Here is a 22,259-nt window from a genome sequence, read left to right on the forward strand (position 1 = left end):
GTGTGTGGCAGAGAGCCGTGATTGGCCGGTCTTGGAGGAGCTGCTTTTTTTTTTTTCTTTTTTTTTCCCCTTGCGAGAATGACGGAGGGTCAAGTGGAGCCCAGGAGGAAGTGCTGCGCTGTGGGGGGCTGCCGCTTGACATCCAGAGGACCACAGCAGAGAGGCACTCGGCGGACGCTCCCTCTCCCCACCAGACTCCGACTGACTGGCCAGCGCGCGTCAGAGACCGCTGGCGCTGCGAGTCTAGTGCCTCCGAACAAGACAAGGCTAAACATTTGGAGAAACAGTGATATTCACTTTGATATTGTTCAAAGGAGGAAAAAAAAATCATAGACTGCAGTTTTTTCTCCCCCAAATGGTACATTTCAGTTTTGTTTCCCTTCATCCTTCTAGCAGAGGAACAACGCCAGACACATTTCCAAGGAACAGATATAGTACATAAGAGAGCAGTGTAGGTTTTTTTTTTTTGTTGTTGTTGTTGTTTTCAATGTTTTTGCTGCTCCTTTTTTTGATTTATTGGATTGCAGTTGAAACGATTTGCTCTTCATAAGTGCTATGATAAAACCCTTTGAATTTATAAAAGTCTTAGTCTTTTCTGTTTGTACAGTACCAAACGCAAGGAACACTCGTAGGTCTACTGCATTAGGAGAAACCCCTCTTATTTGGTATTGTGCCAGATACCCAGAACCACCCAATCCCACTGTGGCTTCAGTCTCTGTTGGGTGTGGCTGTGGCATGCAGAGAGGAAGTGTGCATTATTGTGTACCCGAGTGTCACTCTTCAGTACAGTTTGCTGCATGCACGGTTCATCAGCTGCTGCTTCTTCCTCTTTGCAGAGTTTTCCCAACAGTTTCAGGGGGATTGGCGGCCTGGAGGGAATCCAAGTTTTGAAAAGGGGTTCGGTTTTTGAAGTTCCAAAGTCTTTTGCTGCAATCAGCAACAATCGAAAAAAGAAAAGGAAAGAGTCAACAAAACAAAAACAAAAGAGAAACCAGCTCCGATGGACATAGACTATGGACGGAAGAAAGGTCTATGGTGTATATTGCACAATGTAACTGTCACATGAAGGAGAAATTGTGGTCTTTTTTTTCCTCCGAAAAACTGGCTGACCGTACAGATCTCCGGGCTTCATAACAAATCGGATAATAGAAAATTCAACAAAGCACCAGTAAGCGACTGGGTTTCCGAGTTGAAGGTGACCAGAAGGACCTGGGCTCGCAGACGTCAATGATTAGGTGCCACCGGACATACGCAGACATGTACAGAGACTCGCAGCCGAGTTGACGAATAATCTTCTCTCAGCTTATATGTTGTGATAGATATCAAAAAAATGTGCTTGGGTCTAAACGAACAAAAGAGAGAACATTTAAGAGCTGTGTCGATCCCTTTGAGAAGACAAATTAAAATACTTAAGCTGATGATTGGTAGGGCCAGTCACGCGGCCAGGCCTCCTTACTGCCCAGTGACAGAGTTGGTCACCAGTCATGTCCTGTACCACTTACTGGCTCAGAGGGTGAAACTGTGCAAGATTTCAGCTATTTCTTCAGTTACAAAACAAACGAAAAACAAAAAAAAGGCGGCTTGGGAAGGACCTGGGCCAGAGAGCACTTAAGGCTAATATTAGTGCTGAGAAACAAACGTTAACATAACTAGTAAAGGTCTTTGAACCACATCATTGGCCATGGACATGCTGGGAATGGTTGTTTGAAGTCTTATTTTGGGCTGATTTTTTTTTTTCTTTTGAAGGGAAAAGGAAAGTCTCAGATGGCAGCTTTGATTGCTTCTCCTAAAAACACTTCACACAGAATGTCATGTATACTTATGGAAAAACTAAAAACACTTAAAAGGTTTCTTTGTGTTGTGTCACGTTTCAGTTTGTTGTTATAAGATGCATTTCAAAAATACCCCAAAAGGTAAACCAAACACAAAAAAAAGGGACAAAAACGAAACAGAAGGGCTGGAGTCTGCAGTCTGTGTGGTTGGGACCCCGGCCTTCTGATTCACAATTCACAGTTCCTAACAGTTCAAACTGATACTGATTATCGCCACATGATTTGCTTGTGTTTTGCTCCTTTTTTTTTTTTTTTTTGAATTTTGTTTCCATCCATCCTCCACCGATGGCTTCCAGGACATGGTGGCGGTGCGTGGGTTGGTTGGTTGGTTGGTTGGTGTGTCGTGGCATCATCCTACATGGACTCCCCACTCAGCAGATCTCCAGGCAGCAGGGTGTTAATGGGCGTGGGGCTTCCGATCACGCGGGCGTCTTCTCCGCTCGGCGGTCCCCACAGGCTGGAGTACTGGGGCACCCCGCCCCACAGCAGGTCCCCTCCGCTGGCCTTGCCTCCACCGCCACCGCTGCTCCACTGGCCAATAGAGTGGGACTGCGCCGCCCCCATCCGGTTTTGATTGGTTCCCGGGTTGGCCTGCCAGCTAGTGGTGTTTGCCCCAAGCGACTGGCCTTGTGCAAAGAAGTGGTTCACCTCCTCCTCGCCAGCAAACTCCGCCAAGATGGTGGTGTTTCCAAGCACACACCTTACAGAGGACAAACGGGGAAATTATTAAACTGACCATGATAATATAACCACGAATAAGGAACCAATACTTTTCATGGGAATGTGTTCTGCTGTTGTGTAAAAGCAGAACAGCATGCACCTGACACACTTCTTAAGCAAACAGTACCACTTTCTTTCCTTTGCAGCTTGATCACGCTATTTCACTTTTTGTCCGCTGCCATAACCACATTTAGTGCTGCTGATAATGAAAAGTGGGCCGCGCACTTTGCATGTCGTTTCCATGACAACCAGCTGCAGTGGCTGCCATTTGTGCAAAACAAAAAAATGGACAAATGTAAAACACAGCCAGTGTGCCCCCAGACAGGCTCTACACTGGTGTTTCCTACCACTCCACTCAAATATTACGGTTCAGATGACTGCAGCATGACTCTACCTCCTCCTCCTCCTCCTCCTCCTCCTCTGCCTCCACATGACTGCCCAGATACAAAAATAACAGTGTCTGCGTTCATCCAAAAAGCTGAACTCTGAACACCAATATGAAACTAGGAACACTGGGTTTTCCCCAAGGGTTCCCCATTTTAATTTTCTGTAATCGGTGCTTGAATTCAATATAAAAAAAAGGAGTGGAAGCAGAGAAAAAAAGGCCAACTACTTCCTTAATATCGGCTTGCTAAGCTCCCTTTGGCTGATGTGCGAGGCTTACATGTGCAGAGACTTCTGAGCCTTCGCGGCCTCGTCCTTGGAGCTGTAGCGCACCACAGCGTTCCCCTGGGTCAGGTTGAGGTGGAATGTGATCAGGGGGCCGTGCTGCATGCACAGGGTCCGCAGAGTCGAGCCATCAATCTGGAGCACAACGGAAAACACAAGGGCAAGAAACAACAGTTACAACTAATATTTGACTCCACTCACCTATATTACATCATACTTTCAGTCACTGTTTGTGTCCTTACTCACTGTCCAAGTTTGTTTTTGTCCATTACTGTTTTCTATAATTTTTTGTATTGTATTTTTTTTCATTTCACTTTAATTTTCTCCACTCTGCAAATACATTAATAAAACACAAGTGTTTTATATCACACTTAGTAAAAATCCAATTAAACGTGCAGAAACATATGTTGATTTTCTTTCTTCTTTTTATTTTTTTTTTGAGAATTAGCAGCACAGAGGACATACTTGTGGGGTGAGATTCCTCAGCACGAGCCAGCTGCTCGTCCTGTTGGAGCTGTCAGTACTCCAGGTGGTTCCCTCTGTAACAGAAATGTGAAGCATTAAGTCATATATTGGAGAAATATCAAAGAAAAAGTTGGGTAATAGTGCTGCAGAGGATTTCCTTTCATGCTACACTCATATGACCCAATGTATTTCAAAGAAAGTTGGTCCAGTGCCCAAACATTAAGACAAAGGGAGTATGTGACAGATGAAAGGTGTTAAACCATTTGTGTCAAACTGCTGTCAGTGCTTGTTGGCTCTGGGCTGAAGGTTTGAAGAGACTTTAACTCTTGAAAAAACAGGAAAACCTGAAACCTTAAACCGACAGCTACCCATTTTCACACACGATTCTCATCTGCATGACTAAAAGCAGTTGTTCTTCCTCAATATGCATGAAGTCTAGTCGTGTCATGTCCAAACAAGGTCACATGTGTGATGTTTCAAGGCTGCCTCATGCAGAGCCGGTAAACCTCAAGACGTCAGTTTAGCTGGGTGCGTTCCCTCAGCCTTTGTATTGCGAGCTGTGAGTGCAGGGTCGTGGCTGTGAACTCTGCCACACCTATGCTTCTTCAGTCACCTCTGTGTCTGCTGGGCGTGAAATATATCACAGAGAGATTTATGTATGTTGACTTCCCTTTGGTGAATGTTGCCCTCAATTCAAGGCTCTGTTGAACCTTCTTGATTTACTGTCAGTAAGAGATTTTGTAAATGGCTTTAAAGTAAATCACTTATCACTGAGATTTACTTATGTAAATCTCAGAAAAACACAAAAGCATAAAAAGACATTTTTGCATCTAGTTTTCCTTTGATATTACGCTTTGAAGAGCAGATGGAAGTGCAGGTTGGCTGAAAAGTCACACAATGTCTTGTATACTTACGGAAAAATTAAAAACACTCAAAAGGTTTTTTTGTATTGTGTCTCATTTCAGTGGTGCAGGAGTTTGTGCCTGATAGATTCAAGTCAGGCGCGTCCAGTAGAAATAAAATGACGACACTGTGACTCAGAGGAGTGCTCACCAGAGGAGTAGGAGCCGCTCCAACCTTGGGCCAGGCCCAGCGAGTTACCGCCCCAGGTTGAGGAGGGCTTGTTGTTGGTGAGGCCTGGTGGGGGCCGGGAAGGGGCTGTGGTGCTGCGCGGCCCCTGAGGGACTTTCCACAGCTCATGGGACAGAGAGGCTTGGCTCTGGGAAATGGGCCCTGGGGACCAGGTGGACTTCATGTCGGACAGTTTACCTTCAGAGAGAGACAGAGGGTGAGTGAAAATCAGTTAACAGATGAAGACGTAACATTAAAACTAAGTTGGTTAGAGCTTCACAACAAGGCATTTATGTTCCTGGTCCACTCCCTGGTTGAGATAATGCCACAATAACTTCACTGAGACTTAATATAGTTAAAAAAAATGCAAATGAAGTTGCATATTTAGACTAAAAAATGCGCATCTGACTGAAATCCCTCTGCTGTTAGAGTGATCAGTCATGATCCAAAAGAATGTTAAAACAGACACAAAGGTCGAGTAGAAACTGTGTCTGCCAAAGTTTATTTTTCATTTTCAAGAAACACTGTTCTGGACTTATGAGGAATCTCTGTTGTCCCTAAAACTTTTTCTAAGGGCAAAAAATAGAAAAATAGTGTCAGAAACTATAAAATGTAAGAATCACATCACAAAAACCTGAATTCTTTGTGAATCTCTATCTTGAACACACACACACACACACACACACACACACACACACACACACACACACACAGGGTGTGTACTGATGTCACGAGCAGCTGGGATGAAGCTTGTTTTTTTCTGGGTTGGGTCAAAGAGGCACAGATGGTTGAAGGTCACATAAAGGTGAGGTTACTGTCTTAGTAACGGCGAAGTTATTCTTTAAAAGCACTGAGGGAGCAAGTTCAGGCATGGCTTGAGGTAAGAGGTAAAGTCATGACAACAGGTCAGGCTGAGGTTGGGTGAGGTGTAGGATAATTGGGAGCCTAACAAAGTGTTGTTTAAGGGCTCTCATTTGGATGAGGAGAGGTTTAACAGGTCGGAAGAGTCACGATGGATGTGTACCTGAGCTGTCTCCATCAGAGGACGACAGACTGAAAGAGCTAGAGTAGCCACTGACTGGCCAGTCACTGCTGGTTGGAAGCATAGAGCCATTCTGAAGTGGAGGAGCTGGGGAAGTGGCTATTTTGTCATAGAGGTAACAGTGTTGTGATCAGAGATGGAGAGAATAAAAAAAACAAGCTCACGTATGCATCAGTACAAGCACACAGTATTGGAGCAGCTGGAAGAAGTTTTTATGAATTCAGGTGATTCACTTTACACGGCGCGATTTTGGTTTTGGGTCGCTGATGGTCTGACGTTGATGCGTGTGGCCTTGCCTCTGTTCGTACCTCCATTTCTGTCCCGCAGCAGGTATCGATTGACGTCATGGATGTTGGTGTTGATGGTGGGACCGCTGGGGACGCTGCCAGGGGTCATGTTGGGGTCATTCTCGGGGTCGATGTTCTGAAGGCCCTTCCACGGCACACCTGGGCAGAACTCTGAGGGAGCAAAATAAAGTGCTTCATGAAAGGATGGTTCTTTTTAACAACGGGGGGGCACCTCATGACTTCCTGATAGTTTAAACAATTTACGTAAGTCTTCATCATAATTCATCTAAGACTGGTGAACAATTAAAATCTCAAAACTCCACGTAGAAGTGTAGTTGACTAGGGGCTGTTTTCACTGAGGACATCTTGAAGTATCGCAGTAGGAAAAGCTCAGGCATAAATAATAAAATTAATGATATCTGAACTCCATTTAGCTGCATCAGTTTCAGGGATCCATTCTTCTCAGGTCTGACCACAACAGAAATAATTCTCCAAGTGTTGGAAGAGGTGCTAGCACTAAAGAAACAACACCAAAGGGAAAAAAAAAAACAGGAAAAGATCCAAAGCAGGAAAAATGGGCTCAGAAGAGATCTCGTTAAGCAGCGTGAGTGAAAAGACCCCTGTGTGTTGACTGAGGCTGTGCAGAGGCTTCAGCGGTTGTTTATTTGCTTCTTGTCCTCACCTGGGGGCCAGTTAATGTTGGTTCCGTTGGAGATCTTTTCATTGGGGCTCTTGCCCTGACCCCAGCTGTCCGGGGGCACCAGGGGGCTAGTGGGGGACTCAGAGCTGGACATTAGATTGTAAGGGCTGTATGAGTCCTCCAGCTGGGGCGGCTTCCCAGGGGGGCCCAGGGTAGAGGCAGCAGATATGGCACCTAGTACGCCCGAGACAAACAGGAGAAAAAACAGGAATCAGTTTTACTTTGTAATGAGGACAAAATACATGACAACATTGTAAAGTTGGGAAACAATATACAATTTTTCTTTTTGCACAGGTTATCTATTTTGTTTGTCAGACTCAATCTTGTTCATCATACGCTTTAGGAGTTTAGTATCAATACTATGAATATTGATTTAAGGCCTTTTCAGAATAACAGGTCACTGGTGTGACGTCTATACTCAAGTTTATCTACTGGGTGTCTTTTAAGGACATCAACACATCTTCCAAAGTTCAGGGGAGGGAAAATGAATGACAAGTGAAGTGAAAGTGTTTGTAGCTGACGAGATTCTTATCTGAGCATCACTTCGAAGACAGAATGTGTGTGTGTTCGTGTGATGTCTCACATTAACAGCGAAAGTGTAGGAGTCAACGAGCGAGCATCAGTTATCTTGTTTCTCATCACAAAACAATAAACAACCCAAATGTCCCCTGGCAAGTAGATAACATTATTCATGAATATGTATTCGTGGAGGTGCCACATACATACATACATGCGCATTCATCTATAATGCCTTTTCTCTTGAAACTACATTTAAAAAAAGCATATCATATGGAATTGAATGCTGAACATTTCCACGTTCCCAGGCTAAAAAAAAAAGGGGTGTCGCTGTCTTCATTTGGGTAAGGAGGGGTTTAGCAGGTTGTGCACCTTAGCTATTGCCGAACATCAGACTGAAACAGAAAGAGCAGCGTCTGTCTGACCTCTCACAGCGATCGGGAGGTTTTCTGACACCTCAGGATAAGTGTTTGTGGCTGTGAATGAGCTCGCAGTCAGAATGTGTGAGAAAACACACAAAAGACGCAAAAATGCTGACAAGACCAGACAAGTGACAACAAGCTAGTCTCAGTTGTTGAGTTTCTCATCTATAAAAAAAAAAAAAGTCCAAGACGCTCAAATATGTGAGGGTGGCTGGCTGAGATTAGAGATCTTAATCATGTTAACAGCACTTGAGAAAGTCCCTGCTATTTCCCAGTTACCCACACACTTGAACCATCCCAATTGCACTTTCAAATATCTCTAACAATCACACACGCTCATCCAGTGTGTGACAACTTTCTCAGAATTAAAATTCCTTTTGAATTATAGCTGCTATTGTATAATATGTTAGCTGCTTAGTGGAACTTTACAATACAACAAATGAGCAGGGGGGCTGCACAGAATCTGTATAACATTTGCACTTATTTAAGATGGCATGGGAGTTTATTTATATGATCACTTGAACGCTGCATGCATGCGATTTTCTTCCACATACCATGCTTATTGAGGTTGTTCTCCATGTTTGAGGAGTTGCCAGAGAGGCTGTCCATGGAGTTGGAGTGTGTCCACTGGGACAGGCGGGATTGGGGCTGAGGGGGCTCCTTCAGGGACAGACCCCCAACCTCCATGCAGTTTACATTCATGTTTGGATTCAGTCCAGCTGCACATACATAAAAAAATAGATATATTTGAATTTATGCATAACATGCAAGCAAGTCAGTGCAGTTTTTAATCCATGAACAAAACCTAGTAGAAACAGCTCAAAACAAAGCAGGAATAATCCACTAATGCTAAGATGAAAACCCCTGAATGTGAATCTGAACTTTGTGAAGAAAGAAACTTTGTAGACAGACTGTGTTTTTGGCGCGGTACACTGTTGGGTATAACTACAGATTACACTGCAGGGTTGCTTCCTCAACTGCTACTCTCAACAAACCAGCTGCATTTTGTCAGATTCACACTGTTTGATGCTGTCCACAGGCCACACTCACAGAGAGGGTAGGTGCTGTAGGCGTTGGGTGAAGACGGTGGCTCTTTGGTGTGCAGTGTGTCGGCGAGGCCCGTAGCCTGGCGCGGGCCTGTGAAGGGGTCCAGGGTTGATTTGCCGGAGCCAGGGCCTCCAGCGGGGCCACCGGGAGGATGCAGACCAGCAGAGGAGGAAGAGGAGGAGGGATGAGAGGGAAGTTGCTGCTGCTTCATCAGCAGCGCCTGGTACAGCTGACGCTGGTGCTGCTGGATCTGCTGCTGCATGTTGGTGATTGTACGTGCAACCTGGAGGAGATGAGAAGCAGTGTCACAACAAAGTATCATAAAAAGAAGTTCCAGGCAGTGAGGGGAAGGAAAACATGATTATAGAGAGATTATGCGGTGGCAAAAGCAAGATGGATGGAAATACAAGGAAAAGATAGAGAAAGAAAGAGGGAGGAGGAAGACAAAACGATTGATGTTGAGAGGATGGAGAGGATGAAGAGGGGCTGGACAGATGAAGCCTGGTTGTGAAAAGAAGAAGCAAAAACAGAAAAGCGAGGTGGAAGAAGAGGTGGTATGGAAGGATAAGATTGTTAGAGACAAATGGTGAGAGAAACAAGCACTTGATCACAAAAGCATCCCCTCTTTCAACAGGCCTCCTCTTGTGGCAGGCTGCTGATATCTGTCTAACCACAAAAGGAGAACAAAGTCTTTTTTCCTTTTTCACAATGAGAGAAAGACCGGTTGGGTCATGCTCAACGAGAAGTAATCTGTTCCCATGCAGATGTCTTCAAGTTTGAGCAGCTCATGTTGCAACAATGCAGATTTTTTTTTTTTGCTGTTGTTATGCGATCATGTGACCGTGCAAATATTGTTGAGGAAAAAATGGAGTTGTGAGTCGGTGCTCACATGGGCCACACACGTATAAAACGAATGACCACTTTGATCACACTTTTCGTGGGTGCAATGATGCATTTCGTTGACTCACTTGCTGCTCTTGTTGTCTAATGGGGCCGGAAACATTGCGTTGCGCCTGCATCATCTGCTGCTGGATTTGTAAACGCTGGTACGCCTGAATGAAAGGAACCAAAAGTAAAATTCAAGGATAAGAAAAATGAGGGAGGGAATAAATCTTTTGCTATTTTTAAACCATTTTAGCTCTCATTTTTTCGTTTAATTGACAGTCAAAAAAAGAAATCAAGTTAAAAACCAACATGTAGACTTGAAATAAGTCAGACATGTTTTGATTTCATCTCCATTTAGGTTAGATCTTCTAAAAAACACACACTCAAGTACACGCTGCACTACGACAAAGATGGAAAGAGGGACTCTGACTCACCATTTGCAGTTGCTGAAGTTGGTACAAGAGAGTCATTTGTTGAGGGTTTATTGGTGAGGTTAAAAGTGCAGGATTCAGACCAATGTTTTTTGCTGCAAACTGCAAGAGCTGTGCTTGGACCTGGGGGGAAAGGGAAGAGCGGGGAGGCAGAAAGGAGAGATGACAAGTTAGTCACTGCAAATCACAACAACTGTACAAGAACAGCTTCTGGCAAGGTAAAACTAGTCACAACCACACACGTGCAAGCAGGACGAGAGGAGAAAAAGGGTCTGCCAGAGGAGTGCTGTGAAGAGCTAAGTGTGGTTCCCAGAAAACAAGCAGTGTTCACCACATACGTAGGATGTGCTGATTTACTTCAGCTTTTTGGAATTTTTAGATGATATGTTGGAAATTATCCTATTTTTGTAGATGTGTGGATTCTTGTCACACTGTGCTTACATTTGTAGGAGTAAAAAAAAAAAAAGTTGCAAATAATTCTCATAAGTAATCAAAGTCTGTGTTATTATTACGAGTCATCCATCTCTTTAAAGAATATTTCGACATTCCTGTGATGCAGCGTAAATAGATTGCAGCCACATTCACAAAGTCAGGTGACAGCTTTTTAATAGAATATTTACAAATCTGGGTGTCAAATCATGTTCCAGTCTGCCAGCCAACTGCACCTGGTCCTGTGTGTTAAGCTCCACGCCACACATCCGATATGCACATCATTATGTGTGTGTATTATCTACCTGAGGGGAGAGAAACTGAGGCACTTGAGCACGTAGACTAGGCTGGGAGGAGCTGAGAGGTGGCACTGGTGGCTGAGGAGGCGGCTGCTGCATGGCCCGGGTTTGTGCTGCTCCACTACTGCCAAACATTCCACTGGGTATCTATGCAGGAGCACAAAACGCACAATGAAGTTTCTTCAGAACCTTCACATTTATTCAAATGACTGAAGCCATTTCCTTACTGAAGAGCAGAGGCGCTGAATTGGGAAAGAAATGTGTGTCGTCCTTACCACTTCAGAAAACGTTTACAGAACACCTCAAGCAAGCCAGCAAAGAACTGAGCATTCAACTGTCAATTTGATGGGCTCGTTCAACACACGAATGAGTGCACTTGAATTGGATGAAAAAGAAAACTTAAAGTGCACTCAAAATCCTAGCATGGTTCGATAATATTCCCAGTGCACGTGGCAATGTCTAAAAACATTTTTCAAAAGCATCTACTCTCAAGGTCTAACTTCCAAGTGCACCCTGTGCACCAAAAATATCCTGAAGGCCGACTAAGAGCAGCTCGTTGTTAGAACGTGAAATTGTGACCATTCTGCTTTTATCAAATGGCCCAAAACAATTAGCCTGTACAATGCATCCATATTTCCGATTGCGTATTGTCGAAGAGGCCTTTCTATTGGGTGCACAAAAAAAAAAAAAAAGACCCGCTTCGAGTTCCTTCGTTCGAGCTTCAAGGACATACTACAGATTCATACATACTACAGCAGCCATGGCCCAGTTTTTCTGGGCCATGGCTGCCTCTGGGAGGGGGTATTTGATAGAGCATAACTATCTGATTTCAATGGCCACTTCAGGCAAGGTCATAAGTGAGCAAAGGAAAAGCAGAAATAGAAAGATTTTGGAGAGGGAGCGGTCGAGTGGTGCATGCAAAAGAAATTCAATTTATCGGCTGTTATCATCACCGCATCATACACACTTAAATCCTGAATGATGCCATTAAATTTTATACATTTGTGTGACAAATGCTGGCTGATGAAATCCTTACATTTTTCTGTCTTAAACTGTGGAGCACAAATAACCTGTCTCAAACTCACACAATTTATTCTCTGATCATTAAAACAGAGCAAAATAAAATAAGCACCGCACAAACAGTTTGCTGTAATACACTACTGTAATGTGTGCACAGTGTGTTACCTGCTGTCTGTTGTTCAAGTTTTGCATGGCCAGCCCCGGGTTGCCCTGTCCCAGACCCTGCCCAGGAAGGCTACTGTTGGCCAGGGGGAGCTTCAGGCTAGGGGAAGGCAGAAACGGTGATGGGGGGGCGTCGTCTGACAGAACACCATCCTGGACCAGAGCAAAATAAGTTGTTGATAGATAAAGTGAAAACAAAACAGCATTCATGCATCAAAATAGTATCAATGCAAGTCCAGACCAAAGTCCAAGTAAAGGCAAAAGTATCGGTGTGCATTTCTTTTCTTTTTTTAAACTACGCTCATCATTTCAAGCAGATGTTAGGAAAAGGCCTGATGGTTTGTCAGTTTAATGTGTTACCTTGTCAAGAAAGGTGCTGCGGTCAGAGGGGTCTTTGGAGAGCGCAGAGGGCCGACACACCATGGGCTTGTTCATGCCATTGCTGTAATCAGACATGCTCATGCCCCGCTTGTCCAGGTCCGTCTTCTTCTCCAAAAGGGCGCCTGGGAGCAGAAACGAGGACAGTGGATTAACATAAAGTTAGGACAGGGAAACACACTATAACATGCAATCAAATGATAATCTGGAGTGATGCATTTTAAAATGTCTTTTTTTTTTTTTTTTCTTGTATAACATCAATATGCATGGCGGTACTTAACAGCAAGCAAAATCCAGCATTCACTCAAATTAAGTAAACCAGTTGCACATTTGTGTTGTCGTATTCAGTAAAAATCATATTAGCATTTTTAAAACGCTGACAGAAACACACACTCTACACAAATATGCTGTGGACTTACTCATGGCCTGGTCAAGGTTCATGTTGTTGCTCTTCAGAGCCTCCTCAGCAGGGTCTCTCTGTAACACATGAAAACATGAGCCTGTGACTGACATGATACGACTGCGCAGATGCTCATGTGACTCTACGCTGAAAAGAAGAAGATTGTGTATTTAATGCAAATTTTAGAAGTTTAAAGACTGACATGTTTGTGGTCTCGTTGGGTAGAAAACTTGAAAGACAGATCTGCCTAAAAGAAAACGTCAGTGTGACAACTTCTCACTAAATGTATTGCCACATACCGGAAAGCCCATGTCTGTGAGCTGCTTGATGAGACGGCTCATGATCCAAGTCTCATCTGGCTTGTTGCCAATCTTCCCCTGACAACACAGAGTGAAAAATATAAAGTCATTGTTTTTCAAGTGGCAATAAATCCAACAATTAACATCAGCCAGTCTATTTATGACAAGAGTCCGGTGTGTGTTCTCTGACCTTGCTTGGGCCCTTCTTGGGTCCATTGCCCCATGAATTGCAAGAAGAGCTGCTCTCCTGTGAGGTGGGGCTGTTCCACATGTCCCCATCCTCTGTGTCCCATTGGCCAGATGACATGCCCATCTCCTCTCCTCCATTTCCCCAGCTATCTTGCATAGGTTTGGGGCCTGAAAAGGGGTAACATTAATACAAGAAGGAAGACGTGGCAAATGTTAAGACAAAAATAACAATAACAAGTTTGTTTCTTATCTGTTACAGTGTTACATTGACAATTTGCAAGCGATTTCAGAGGGCCAGCAGGTAGTTTTCAACCTGACCACTTGGTGCCACTGTTGCCATTTGACATGCTGCGTTTTGTCCCTATAGCTTCTCCTGCCATTTCCAGCAGTTCAAACCAACAGCACAAATACCCAAGACCTACTGAGGCGAGCAATTGCTTAAATCCCAGTAACACTGCAGTAGCACCAACAAAAACCTTCAGAATTGATGTAAATTGTACAGAGGTGTGAAGAAATTTCCTGTTTTTCTTCTCTTGTGGTAGTGCACACATCCTGGGAGTTACCATGAACTCCCAGTCTTGTACAGGGGGTGTGGTACCACTGGACCCAACACAAATCCCAAATGCCTTATTCGTCAAGGTGACAATTATGCAGACAGGCTGAAGCAGAAAAGCTAATTCCAGATGTATTAATTACCCAAATGTCACACTATCTGTACCATAAATCCAGGACTCTGGTGCACGTAACAATGTTTGGACTCTGCACTGTGTCACAGTTTGCTATGGGGGTACAGCAGCCACAAAGGATGTGTGAGTTTGATGACTGATAAATGGTAGTGAAAATAGTCCTCCACCTTGGTACATGCTAATTTCTGACGATTGACATTGTGTACTGCAAATATTACTCATGGGTGGGTCTTACCTGGCTTGCAAGGTGCAGAACCTGGGGGTCCATTGGCTCTGCCATAGGGTCCAGAGGGCTCATGCCCACCGTGCCCACTGTCTCCCCATCCTCCTACCCCTCCTGGGGGCTTGCCCCAGGCGGAGGTGCCATTGTCTACAGTTGATGTTGGAGCTGCTGGCTCTCCCCAAGCAGGCTCTGACTTGGGTTGAACACTGGGAAGCTCTCCCCAACCTGGAAGAAAGAAGCAAAGCCAAAAAATGTCAAAATGAGTTTCACTGCAGTAATACCTTCATTCACTGGCAATTTTGACTTTTAACTTGCAGTTAGCCATCATTCCTATTAAGTCCTTGCTTGAATACTATACAGTGGAACAATGTTCGTTAGTAGTAGAAATTTGCACTTCTTAAAACACATCGTCTTTGAGGGAGCCTTGAAATGTGCGTTATATTCATGCACAATTCTGATCCTTAATTGTCTTTTAGCAAAAACTATATTATGATAATCCAAGCTACTGAGAAACTCTGTACTGCTTTTAACTACTGAAAATTCATACTGCCTTTTTGTTAGGCTTTTCAAGCCCTCACGATGCACTGTAGTGACATGTTAGTAAGAGAGACTAACTGTATGGTTGTCAGCCGTGTTATCTATATATAGAGGCCTTTCATGTCAGCCTCCTCCTGACAGCAGTAGGCCCCCTGACCAGCTCAGGCTGCCTTGTCAGGTGGTGTATGTGTATGTGTATGTGTATGTATATGTGTGTGTGTGTGTGTGTGTGTGTGAAGAGGTGTGCAGGAGGAGGAGACTAATGAAATCAGCAACTCAGGCCAGCCAGCGCAAGTTCCTTTTCTCTCTCCATCTATAATGGCTTAGGTAGAGATGGGTTGTCTGGTCTAACTGTGTTCAGCACAAGTGCATCTTAAGACAGTCAGGATGCTGTTTGGTAGGTGCAATGCAAATGGGAAACAGCAGGGGGCAATGGTCTCATTCACAAGCAAAAGGAGAGGAGAATGTTGGCATTAAAGCTGTGCCATGTCTATATGCAAGGCCTTTGTCTGCACAAAGCCTTATTTGAACTACCTGCACCACTAACTTAAACTTGCTGTAAAATACCTCCAAGACTCTACTTAATAATAACTGAGAGACAATTCTTTTAATTAGTATTAGTAATTCAGTCACTTCATATGTCAATAAGTGTAAACAACTATTTAAGCTTTGTCTATCTTCATACTTCATTCAGCTCATTATCAAGGATGACTCCAAAGCTTAACACAATTAAACCTTGGTTTGCTGAAACGTCATTTTTAGAAGATCTGCTATTTACATACATTGCGCATTTTTTTTCATTGCTTCTAAGAGACTGGCATCTTTTTCAGCATTTTCAGAATATCAAATATTACTTTAAAGGTAAGGTAAAAAGGTAAGGTGAAAGGTTTCAAAAACAACAACACAGCCATTCTCTTACCTGGGTTGGCGAGGGGGGGTCTACCCTGGGGGCCTGCACCTGGATGTGAGGCACCATTGTTGGGTGACCCATTGTTGTTTCCATGCTGTTGCAGGTGAGTTGGGGGTTGGCCATGATGAGGATGGTGATGCATGTGGTGAGCGTGATGATGATTGTTGTTGCTGCCAGAGCCGACAGAGTGATTGTTGTTATTGTTGGCGATAATCACTCCACCATTCTTACTGGGAGGTGGGCCGCTGTTGCTTGGGTTATTATTGGGATTGTTGCGATCCCACATGTTGACAGTCTTGTTGTAGGTTGTGGGATCGCCCCAGGTGGATGTTCCATCGTCAATCTCCATCTTCCTGCGGATGGAGGGAGGGGAGGGTTCTTCCCAGCCAGTAGGCTCCATGCCCTGGTCCTGTTTGCTGCCATTGCTCCAGCTACATGTGTTCTGCTTCACAGAACCTGGACCACCCCATGAACCAATGCTGCCACCTCCTCCACTGCCAGTGCTGCTACTGCTGCTTTCCTGGGGCTTCGATGAGCCCCAGCCTCCCTGCACTGGGCCATTGGAACGTGGAGTCTCCCCCCAGCTGCTATTACTCACAGTAGGAGCAGGCTTACTCCAGCCTCCTCCTCTATTTCCTCCTCTGGGGCTTTCCTTCCATCCACCATTTCCTCCATTCCCTCCTTCTCCTTCCCACATGCTACTGGAGGATCCACTGTTTTTGACTTCTGCTTCTCCCCAGTCCCCTGTGCTGGAGCCGTTGGAGCCCCCATTACTGTTGCCCCAACCATGAGAGCTTTTGGGGCCCTCTCCCCAACTAGTAGGTTGACTTTTTGTCATGCTGTCATCCCAACTGGATGTCTTGTCCTCAGAACCCCAGGATGGTGTGCCTCCATTTCTAGGACCACTGCTAGGCAAAGGGTCTCCCCAGCCACTAGTAGTGCCATTTGGGGCTTTGCTGAGTGACTGTGGAGGGTCCCGCCATCCTGATCCGGTCTGGATTGGCTGAGGTGGAGGGGCTCCCCAGCCAGAGGATGATGATCCTTCACTGTCACCTTTTCCTCCAGACCCAGGCCTCTGAGTAGGGCCAATGTTTGAGTTGATGGTACCTCCATTAGCAGATGAGGGTCCACCATTAGAGCTGGAACCTCTTAAGGTGTCTGAGCTGCTGTCACTCTTCCCGTCATCAGAGTTGGATTCTTCCATCTCCCATACAGTGTGCTGTCGGATGGGGGTCTGTCCCCAACCTGTGTTACTCAGCACCCTAGGGTCCAGGTCCTGCCGGGGTAGTATAGGGGAAAAATCCATGCTGGAAGACCTGTCTCTGTGGTGTGATCGACCTTCACTGCTGTCCCCACTACCCTCGCTTGCTGGGGCTGTTCCAGGCTGCTGGCCCCATGAGCTAAGTTGCTGCTCTTGGCCTGAACCAGAGCTACCAGCATCGACTGAATCCCAGCCTTTAGATGCATCTCCGCCTCCAGAGGATTTCCCCCAGTCACCCCAGCCACCACTTCCACTACTCCCACCACCACTGCCTTGGCGGCCCCAGGCAGAAAGGCCTCCAGGGGGAGTTGAGTCCCAGCCTGAGTCCTTGGGAGAGTCAGCTGCCTTAGTTTCTCCACTTCCCCATACAGAGCTGCCTGTTGTGTCCCCATTGAGCTGGGATGATTCAGTGGGTGAGTGCCCTCCCCACCCAGTTAACCCATGGATAGGGCTCATAGGCTCCTGAGCTTGCTGCTGTTGTTTAGTGTGGTTTGGTCCATCAGTGTTAAGGTTAGCAGGTTCCATATTGAAGGACAAGCTTGTGTTGGTTGAAGGGCGCTGTTGATCATTTTCATTTGCACTTATCATGCCAACCCAACCTCCCCCACCATTATCTGCACCTCCAAGGCTCCCATTTCCCATGTTTCCATTGCCATTAATACCTGGTGGAAGGGATGGGGAGTTTGACACCCCATTTGGGCCAATACTACCACCTCCCCCACCCTCATGGCCCAGTACAGGCCAGGCTGATGGGTTGGCATTAGGATTGAGGTTCAAGTTAAAATTGGGAGAGCCCCAGTTATTGGGTGCTCCTACTCGACCACCATTCATACCATCTTGTTTTCCATCTGAACCCCAGCCTCTATTACCAGCTAATGTGTTGGCTGACCCAGATCCTGTCATCATGTTATTATTAGCTTTCAGAGAGGGGTAGTGGGCCTGCTGGCCTGCGGCACCTGTGGCCATACTCAGAAAACTACTACTACTGGTGGTAGTGACAGCACTGGTGTCTTGGTTAGAGCTAGCTGAGCCCAAGGGGCATTCTGGTGCTGCAGGGTGGCTGGGGTCACAACTGCGGCTGATGGAGGGCCAAGCTTCTGTGTCACTTCTGTCAATAATCACTTTGTCCCAGCTGTTGGCACTGGAGGGGCTGTCAACTGGCAAAGAGGCTCCCCAATGAGAGGTCTCATACTGGTCAACAGGGCCACTCTGGAGGGATATGTCTGAAGAGAAAAAGAGAGGGAGTGTGGGGAGAGAGGTTGAAACAAAGGAGAAGAGAAGAAGTCAGAGTGAAACAAGAGGATTTGAGAGGCAGAAAATGCAGAAATGCAAGAAATAAAGAAGATATGGAGTAACAGAGGTAGCGATAAAGTGTAAAGAAAGAGAAAACAGAAAAGGGAGGGAAGGGAGGTGGGGTGGGGTGGGGACAGAAAAAATACATTAGGTTAGACTCAGGAACATCATGTAGTACAGCCCCCATTAGTCCCCTGGACCCATTTTATATTCTTGGTTGGTTAATGCTAGCTATCAGAATTGGCAGGATGAGATGGGCACACACTTGCACGTTCCACAATCCAACACATAATCAGGATGTACAGTCAAGCGTGCTACATGTCATATCAGCTATGGCATATCCATATATCCTTGCCCTGGTGCAGTCAGCCAAACAGAAACAGGGAGATTGAGCCCTTGCTTTTTTCATTTACCCATCCTTCTTTCCTTCTCTCATTCTCCTCACTTTTCACTTAACTTCCTTTTTAACTTCGCTTTCCATTTCATTTCCTCTTACCTCACCATCTTGTTTTGCACCTCTCTTCCTTCTCACACTGTATCTGCTCTTATCTATTATACATCCCCACTTTCTCTCTCTGTCCACGTCTCCTCTCTCACTTTCTGCCCCCGCCTCTTTCCTCACCCTTTAATTTCTCCCTCTCTCCCCTCTGCTCTCCTCTAACACCCAGCAGTGAGAGGCCCATCTGTCTCCATCGTGGCTTCGCTGGCTGGGGCTGTGAAGGGAAGCCCAAGTGGAACGCCGCTCATTTATTGGAATGAAACCAGGATGGCTTCTCATCCATCACTCCCTACGCTCCGCCAGGCTTACTCCTCCTCCAACTGCACCACACTAAGAAACTACAAAACACTTCCTCCAAGTGTGTGTCTGTTGGCTTCTCACTACCAGTATATCCATAATACTGCACGCGTATACATGCCTGCTTTTATCACAATCTGGGAACGAAGGATAGCATGTAAATCTTGTCCTAGTACTGACAGGCCCTTTAAGCATGGTCTAAACATTCAGTACCACACTTTCAGAAAGAGAGCATTTCCAACAATTCTCTTATCAACATGGCATCGCACACAGCCAATTTCATTAGGCACAAATGCATCCCATCAGAGAGGGAACTAATAATAGACTGATTCAATGCTGTAAAGGGGTAATCAATCAGTGGGAGGCAGCTAATCAATGATCTTATTAATGCTAGTGGGTGAGAGCAGGGAGGCTATCGATCCAGCATGCAAACATCCTAACTGTTAGGCCAGCCTCATGTAATGGGCTAAAAACCAATGAGAACAGCTCCGACTCTCACCAGCACACAGGCCAACCAGCCATACGAGGGGAGAATTTAATCCAGTAACTCTTGGAGGAGAAAGGAAAATTCATGTGTATTATGAAACAGCCAAAATGTGTACATGAAAGCTGGATATTCGTCTTTTCAAACATTCAGCAAAAGTGGTTGTTTCAGTGGTATAACGTAAATCAGTGGTAAATATGTTCCTGCATACACAGTATAATGTATTTTTATGCAAACATCACATTCTTTGTTAAAATATACAATCCCACTAGATTTTTAACATGACTGCAACAGTCTATGATGAACTAAGAGCAATGCCAGACCATATACAACACAGGCAGTCCTTTTGAACCGACAATAATGCATCTCTGGCTAACCTCCTGAAACAAAAGCAGTAAGCATGGCACACCAACCTTCAACTGTAAGAACCCAGGCTGTGTTTGTAAAATATTTGCCTTCTTCGGTAATTAAGCTGTTTTACCTTCTTTTACTCTGCCATTACTTTCCATCAGATTGTTGCAGTGATTTCCATAATAGCTATAAGTTATCAATCATGAGATAAAGACCACTGGTCAAAACAATCCAGTCAGATGAGGGAAAAGTCCATTTTTTTGAGCTGTGTGGAGACACACACACTAGCAGATATGTGGCTTTAAGATACTGCGCAACACGCCACAGAGTGGCTGCGAATGCAATTTTCGCCTGAACACACTTATCTCCACTCCCCAGGCAGCCTTATCGCACAGGGTCGTCAGACTGATGGCACACATACACACACCACAACTACTCTGCAGTCAGTTTGCAATCAGTTTAACACAGAAACAAAAAAAAAAAAAAAAACAAAGAAAAAAAAAAACAAAGAAAAAAAACCCCTACTGAAACATCACAGCAAAAGCGTTCCAGTGATCCCTCACAACTGCTGTACCAATTATTTTTCTGGAGAAAAGTTCCAAGATGTCCAAGCTTAAAAAACAGGCCGGCTGTGAGCCTTCAATAAGAAAGCCAAGGCCTCATCTCAGTTTGCATGACAAATGCCCAAGATAACAGAAAGGATACAAAAAGTATTCAGGTGGAAACTGCCTGATGCCCCAAAGACACTAAGCTAATATAGCACTGAGAAATAACATTCAAGAGACTTAGAACTTGGCTCCAGTATATGTGTGTCACTGCACATTGAAGGAGGACATTCAGTGACTTTGATTTTTGTTGATAGAAAATGTTTAGTGAATGGTACAGATATCACAATAACTGAACTACTGTATTCACTGACAAACTGATCAAAGAGGCTCCAGTAGTTTGATTATTTCCTCTTTGGTGTTGACATGGAGGGAAAGTCTCGTTGTGAAAGGACAATATCCTGTCTCTATATCTATCTTTTACATTCTAAATGCATCTAACTCTAGGTGTTTTGGTATCAAATATCACTGCTTGCAACACTGAATGAGGTTTGAATTCCACCGCAATTGTGTGTGTAAAGTGTCTGTTTCACAAAAGGCTTGTTTGGCACTATTTCACATCTATTGATTTGGCGCATGCCTGCTTGCCACCCAGCCAAACTGTAAAGAAAAGAATGAAACAAATCCCCAGTTTGTCTTTTCAGTTATCACTGCAAGTTCTCAGTGGCTTGTAGGTGTTTTGTTTTCAAAACGCAGAGAAAGACGCATGACAGCATCATTAAAAGCCACTGATGCTATTCTCTTTCTGCTGTGTCCCAGCTTTGTTAGTGCTAGCATTCTGAGCAAAGAGGAGTGCCATTTTATCAGATCTGAAACATAGCCAAGAAGCTAAGAGGCTGCAGCCTCAGGAAAATTTTGTTCGGTCAACCCCTCACCCACCCAGTGTCTCTGTCTCTGTCTCTCTCTTTGTCTCAGTCTCATCTGCACATTTAGTTTCCCAAAGAGCTTAAAAATAGGTTACATGATCAGTTAATCAAAGTCTGGAAAGCAGCCACATTTTTATCACCCCTGCAACACACACACAATAAACAAACCAAAAAAAAAAAAATCCACATAAAACAAAACAGAAAGAAAAGGGAGTGTGTGTTGCATGTGGTGGAAAATAAGGGGTCAGTCAGGGAGAGAGCAAGAGAGAGAGTGGAAAAATACCTGAGGAGAGGTGCACCAGCACCACTCTCAGAGAGTGCCTGCAAAGATCTGTGCAAGGATGGGGAACAGCAGACATCCTCTTACTGCGTCTGCGGCAAGCTAGCTGGTCCAACACAAAATCTTCACATCAATACGCTGCTGCTGCTGGCTAACTTAGTCGTGTCTTGGAGCAAGAGCACGAGCAGTGTGTGCAATGTAAATAGCAAACACGAGTATCTGCCTCGACAAAAAAAAAAAGAGAAACATTTAGATCTTCACAAAAATGAGTATTCATTGCAGGACCATTGCATTGGACTGCAATATGTTGTATAGGTGCCAATACGATTGTGTCTACGTACATGTGCGCCCTAATGCAAACCAGCCTCTTTTTTCCTTTCACCTCAACATGCTGCGATTGTTCTCCTTTCAAATCCTTCCCCAGACATTCCAACAGAAAGGTCTTGGTGATTCTTGGCAAAGCAGTGATCTGGCAAAGGGGGGGTGGGGGGTTGGGGGGGGCAAGCTTAACATGAAAAACAAAGAAAAGGGGCCAATTATTTCCATCCACCATTTGCAATCATCTGTCAGTAATGTGGTGCTTTCATTCTGGTTGCAATTAGGAGGGCAGCGTCTGATTATGCTTTGTGAATAAAAAGGGTCAAAAATAAAAAACTCAAAGGACCCTCTGTGGTTCCTCATGCTTCCGACAGGGAGCACAGCCA

The 22,259-nt window shown here is 44.8% G+C and overlaps 1 protein-coding gene across 2 annotated transcripts in view; it reads right to left on the reverse strand.

Annotated features, from left to right (window-relative positions):
* Positions 1-1,715: 1,715 nt before the first annotated feature.
* The window catches only part of tnrc6c2 (trinucleotide repeat containing adaptor 6C2), a 48,508-nt gene continuing 27,964 nt past the window's right edge, over positions 1,716-22,259 (reverse strand). For both annotated transcript variants that reach the window (XM_076729548.1, XM_076729547.1), the window contains 18 exons: positions 15,629-18,103; positions 14,185-14,397; positions 13,265-13,431; positions 13,075-13,152; positions 12,795-12,852; positions 12,358-12,500; positions 12,001-12,150; positions 10,822-10,962; positions 10,091-10,210; positions 9,740-9,823; positions 8,775-9,054; positions 8,279-8,443; positions 6,769-6,960; positions 6,108-6,257; positions 4,740-4,955; positions 3,687-3,760; positions 3,217-3,356; positions 1,716-2,532 (listed from right to left, as the gene is read on the reverse strand). In XM_076729548.1, coding sequence (XP_076585663.1) covers positions 2,187-2,532; positions 3,217-3,356; positions 3,687-3,760; positions 4,740-4,955; positions 6,108-6,257; positions 6,769-6,960; positions 8,279-8,443; positions 8,775-9,054; positions 9,740-9,823; positions 10,091-10,210; positions 10,822-10,962; positions 12,001-12,150; positions 12,358-12,500; positions 12,795-12,852; positions 13,075-13,152; positions 13,265-13,431; positions 14,185-14,397; positions 15,629-18,103 — 5,192 coding nt within the window. In that variant the 3' untranslated portion in view covers positions 1,716-2,186. The remainder of the gene's footprint in view (positions 2,533-3,216; positions 3,357-3,686; positions 3,761-4,739; positions 4,956-6,107; positions 6,258-6,768; positions 6,961-8,278; positions 8,444-8,774; positions 9,055-9,739; positions 9,824-10,090; positions 10,211-10,821; positions 10,963-12,000; positions 12,151-12,357; positions 12,501-12,794; positions 12,853-13,074; positions 13,153-13,264; positions 13,432-14,184; positions 14,398-15,628; positions 18,104-22,259) is intronic.

The sequence above is a fragment of the Chaetodon auriga genome, chromosome 4 (genome assembly GCF_051107435.1).
Source record: "Chaetodon auriga isolate fChaAug3 chromosome 4, fChaAug3.hap1, whole genome shotgun sequence".
Lineage (NCBI taxonomy): Eukaryota > Metazoa > Chordata > Actinopteri > Chaetodontiformes > Chaetodontidae > Chaetodon > Chaetodon auriga.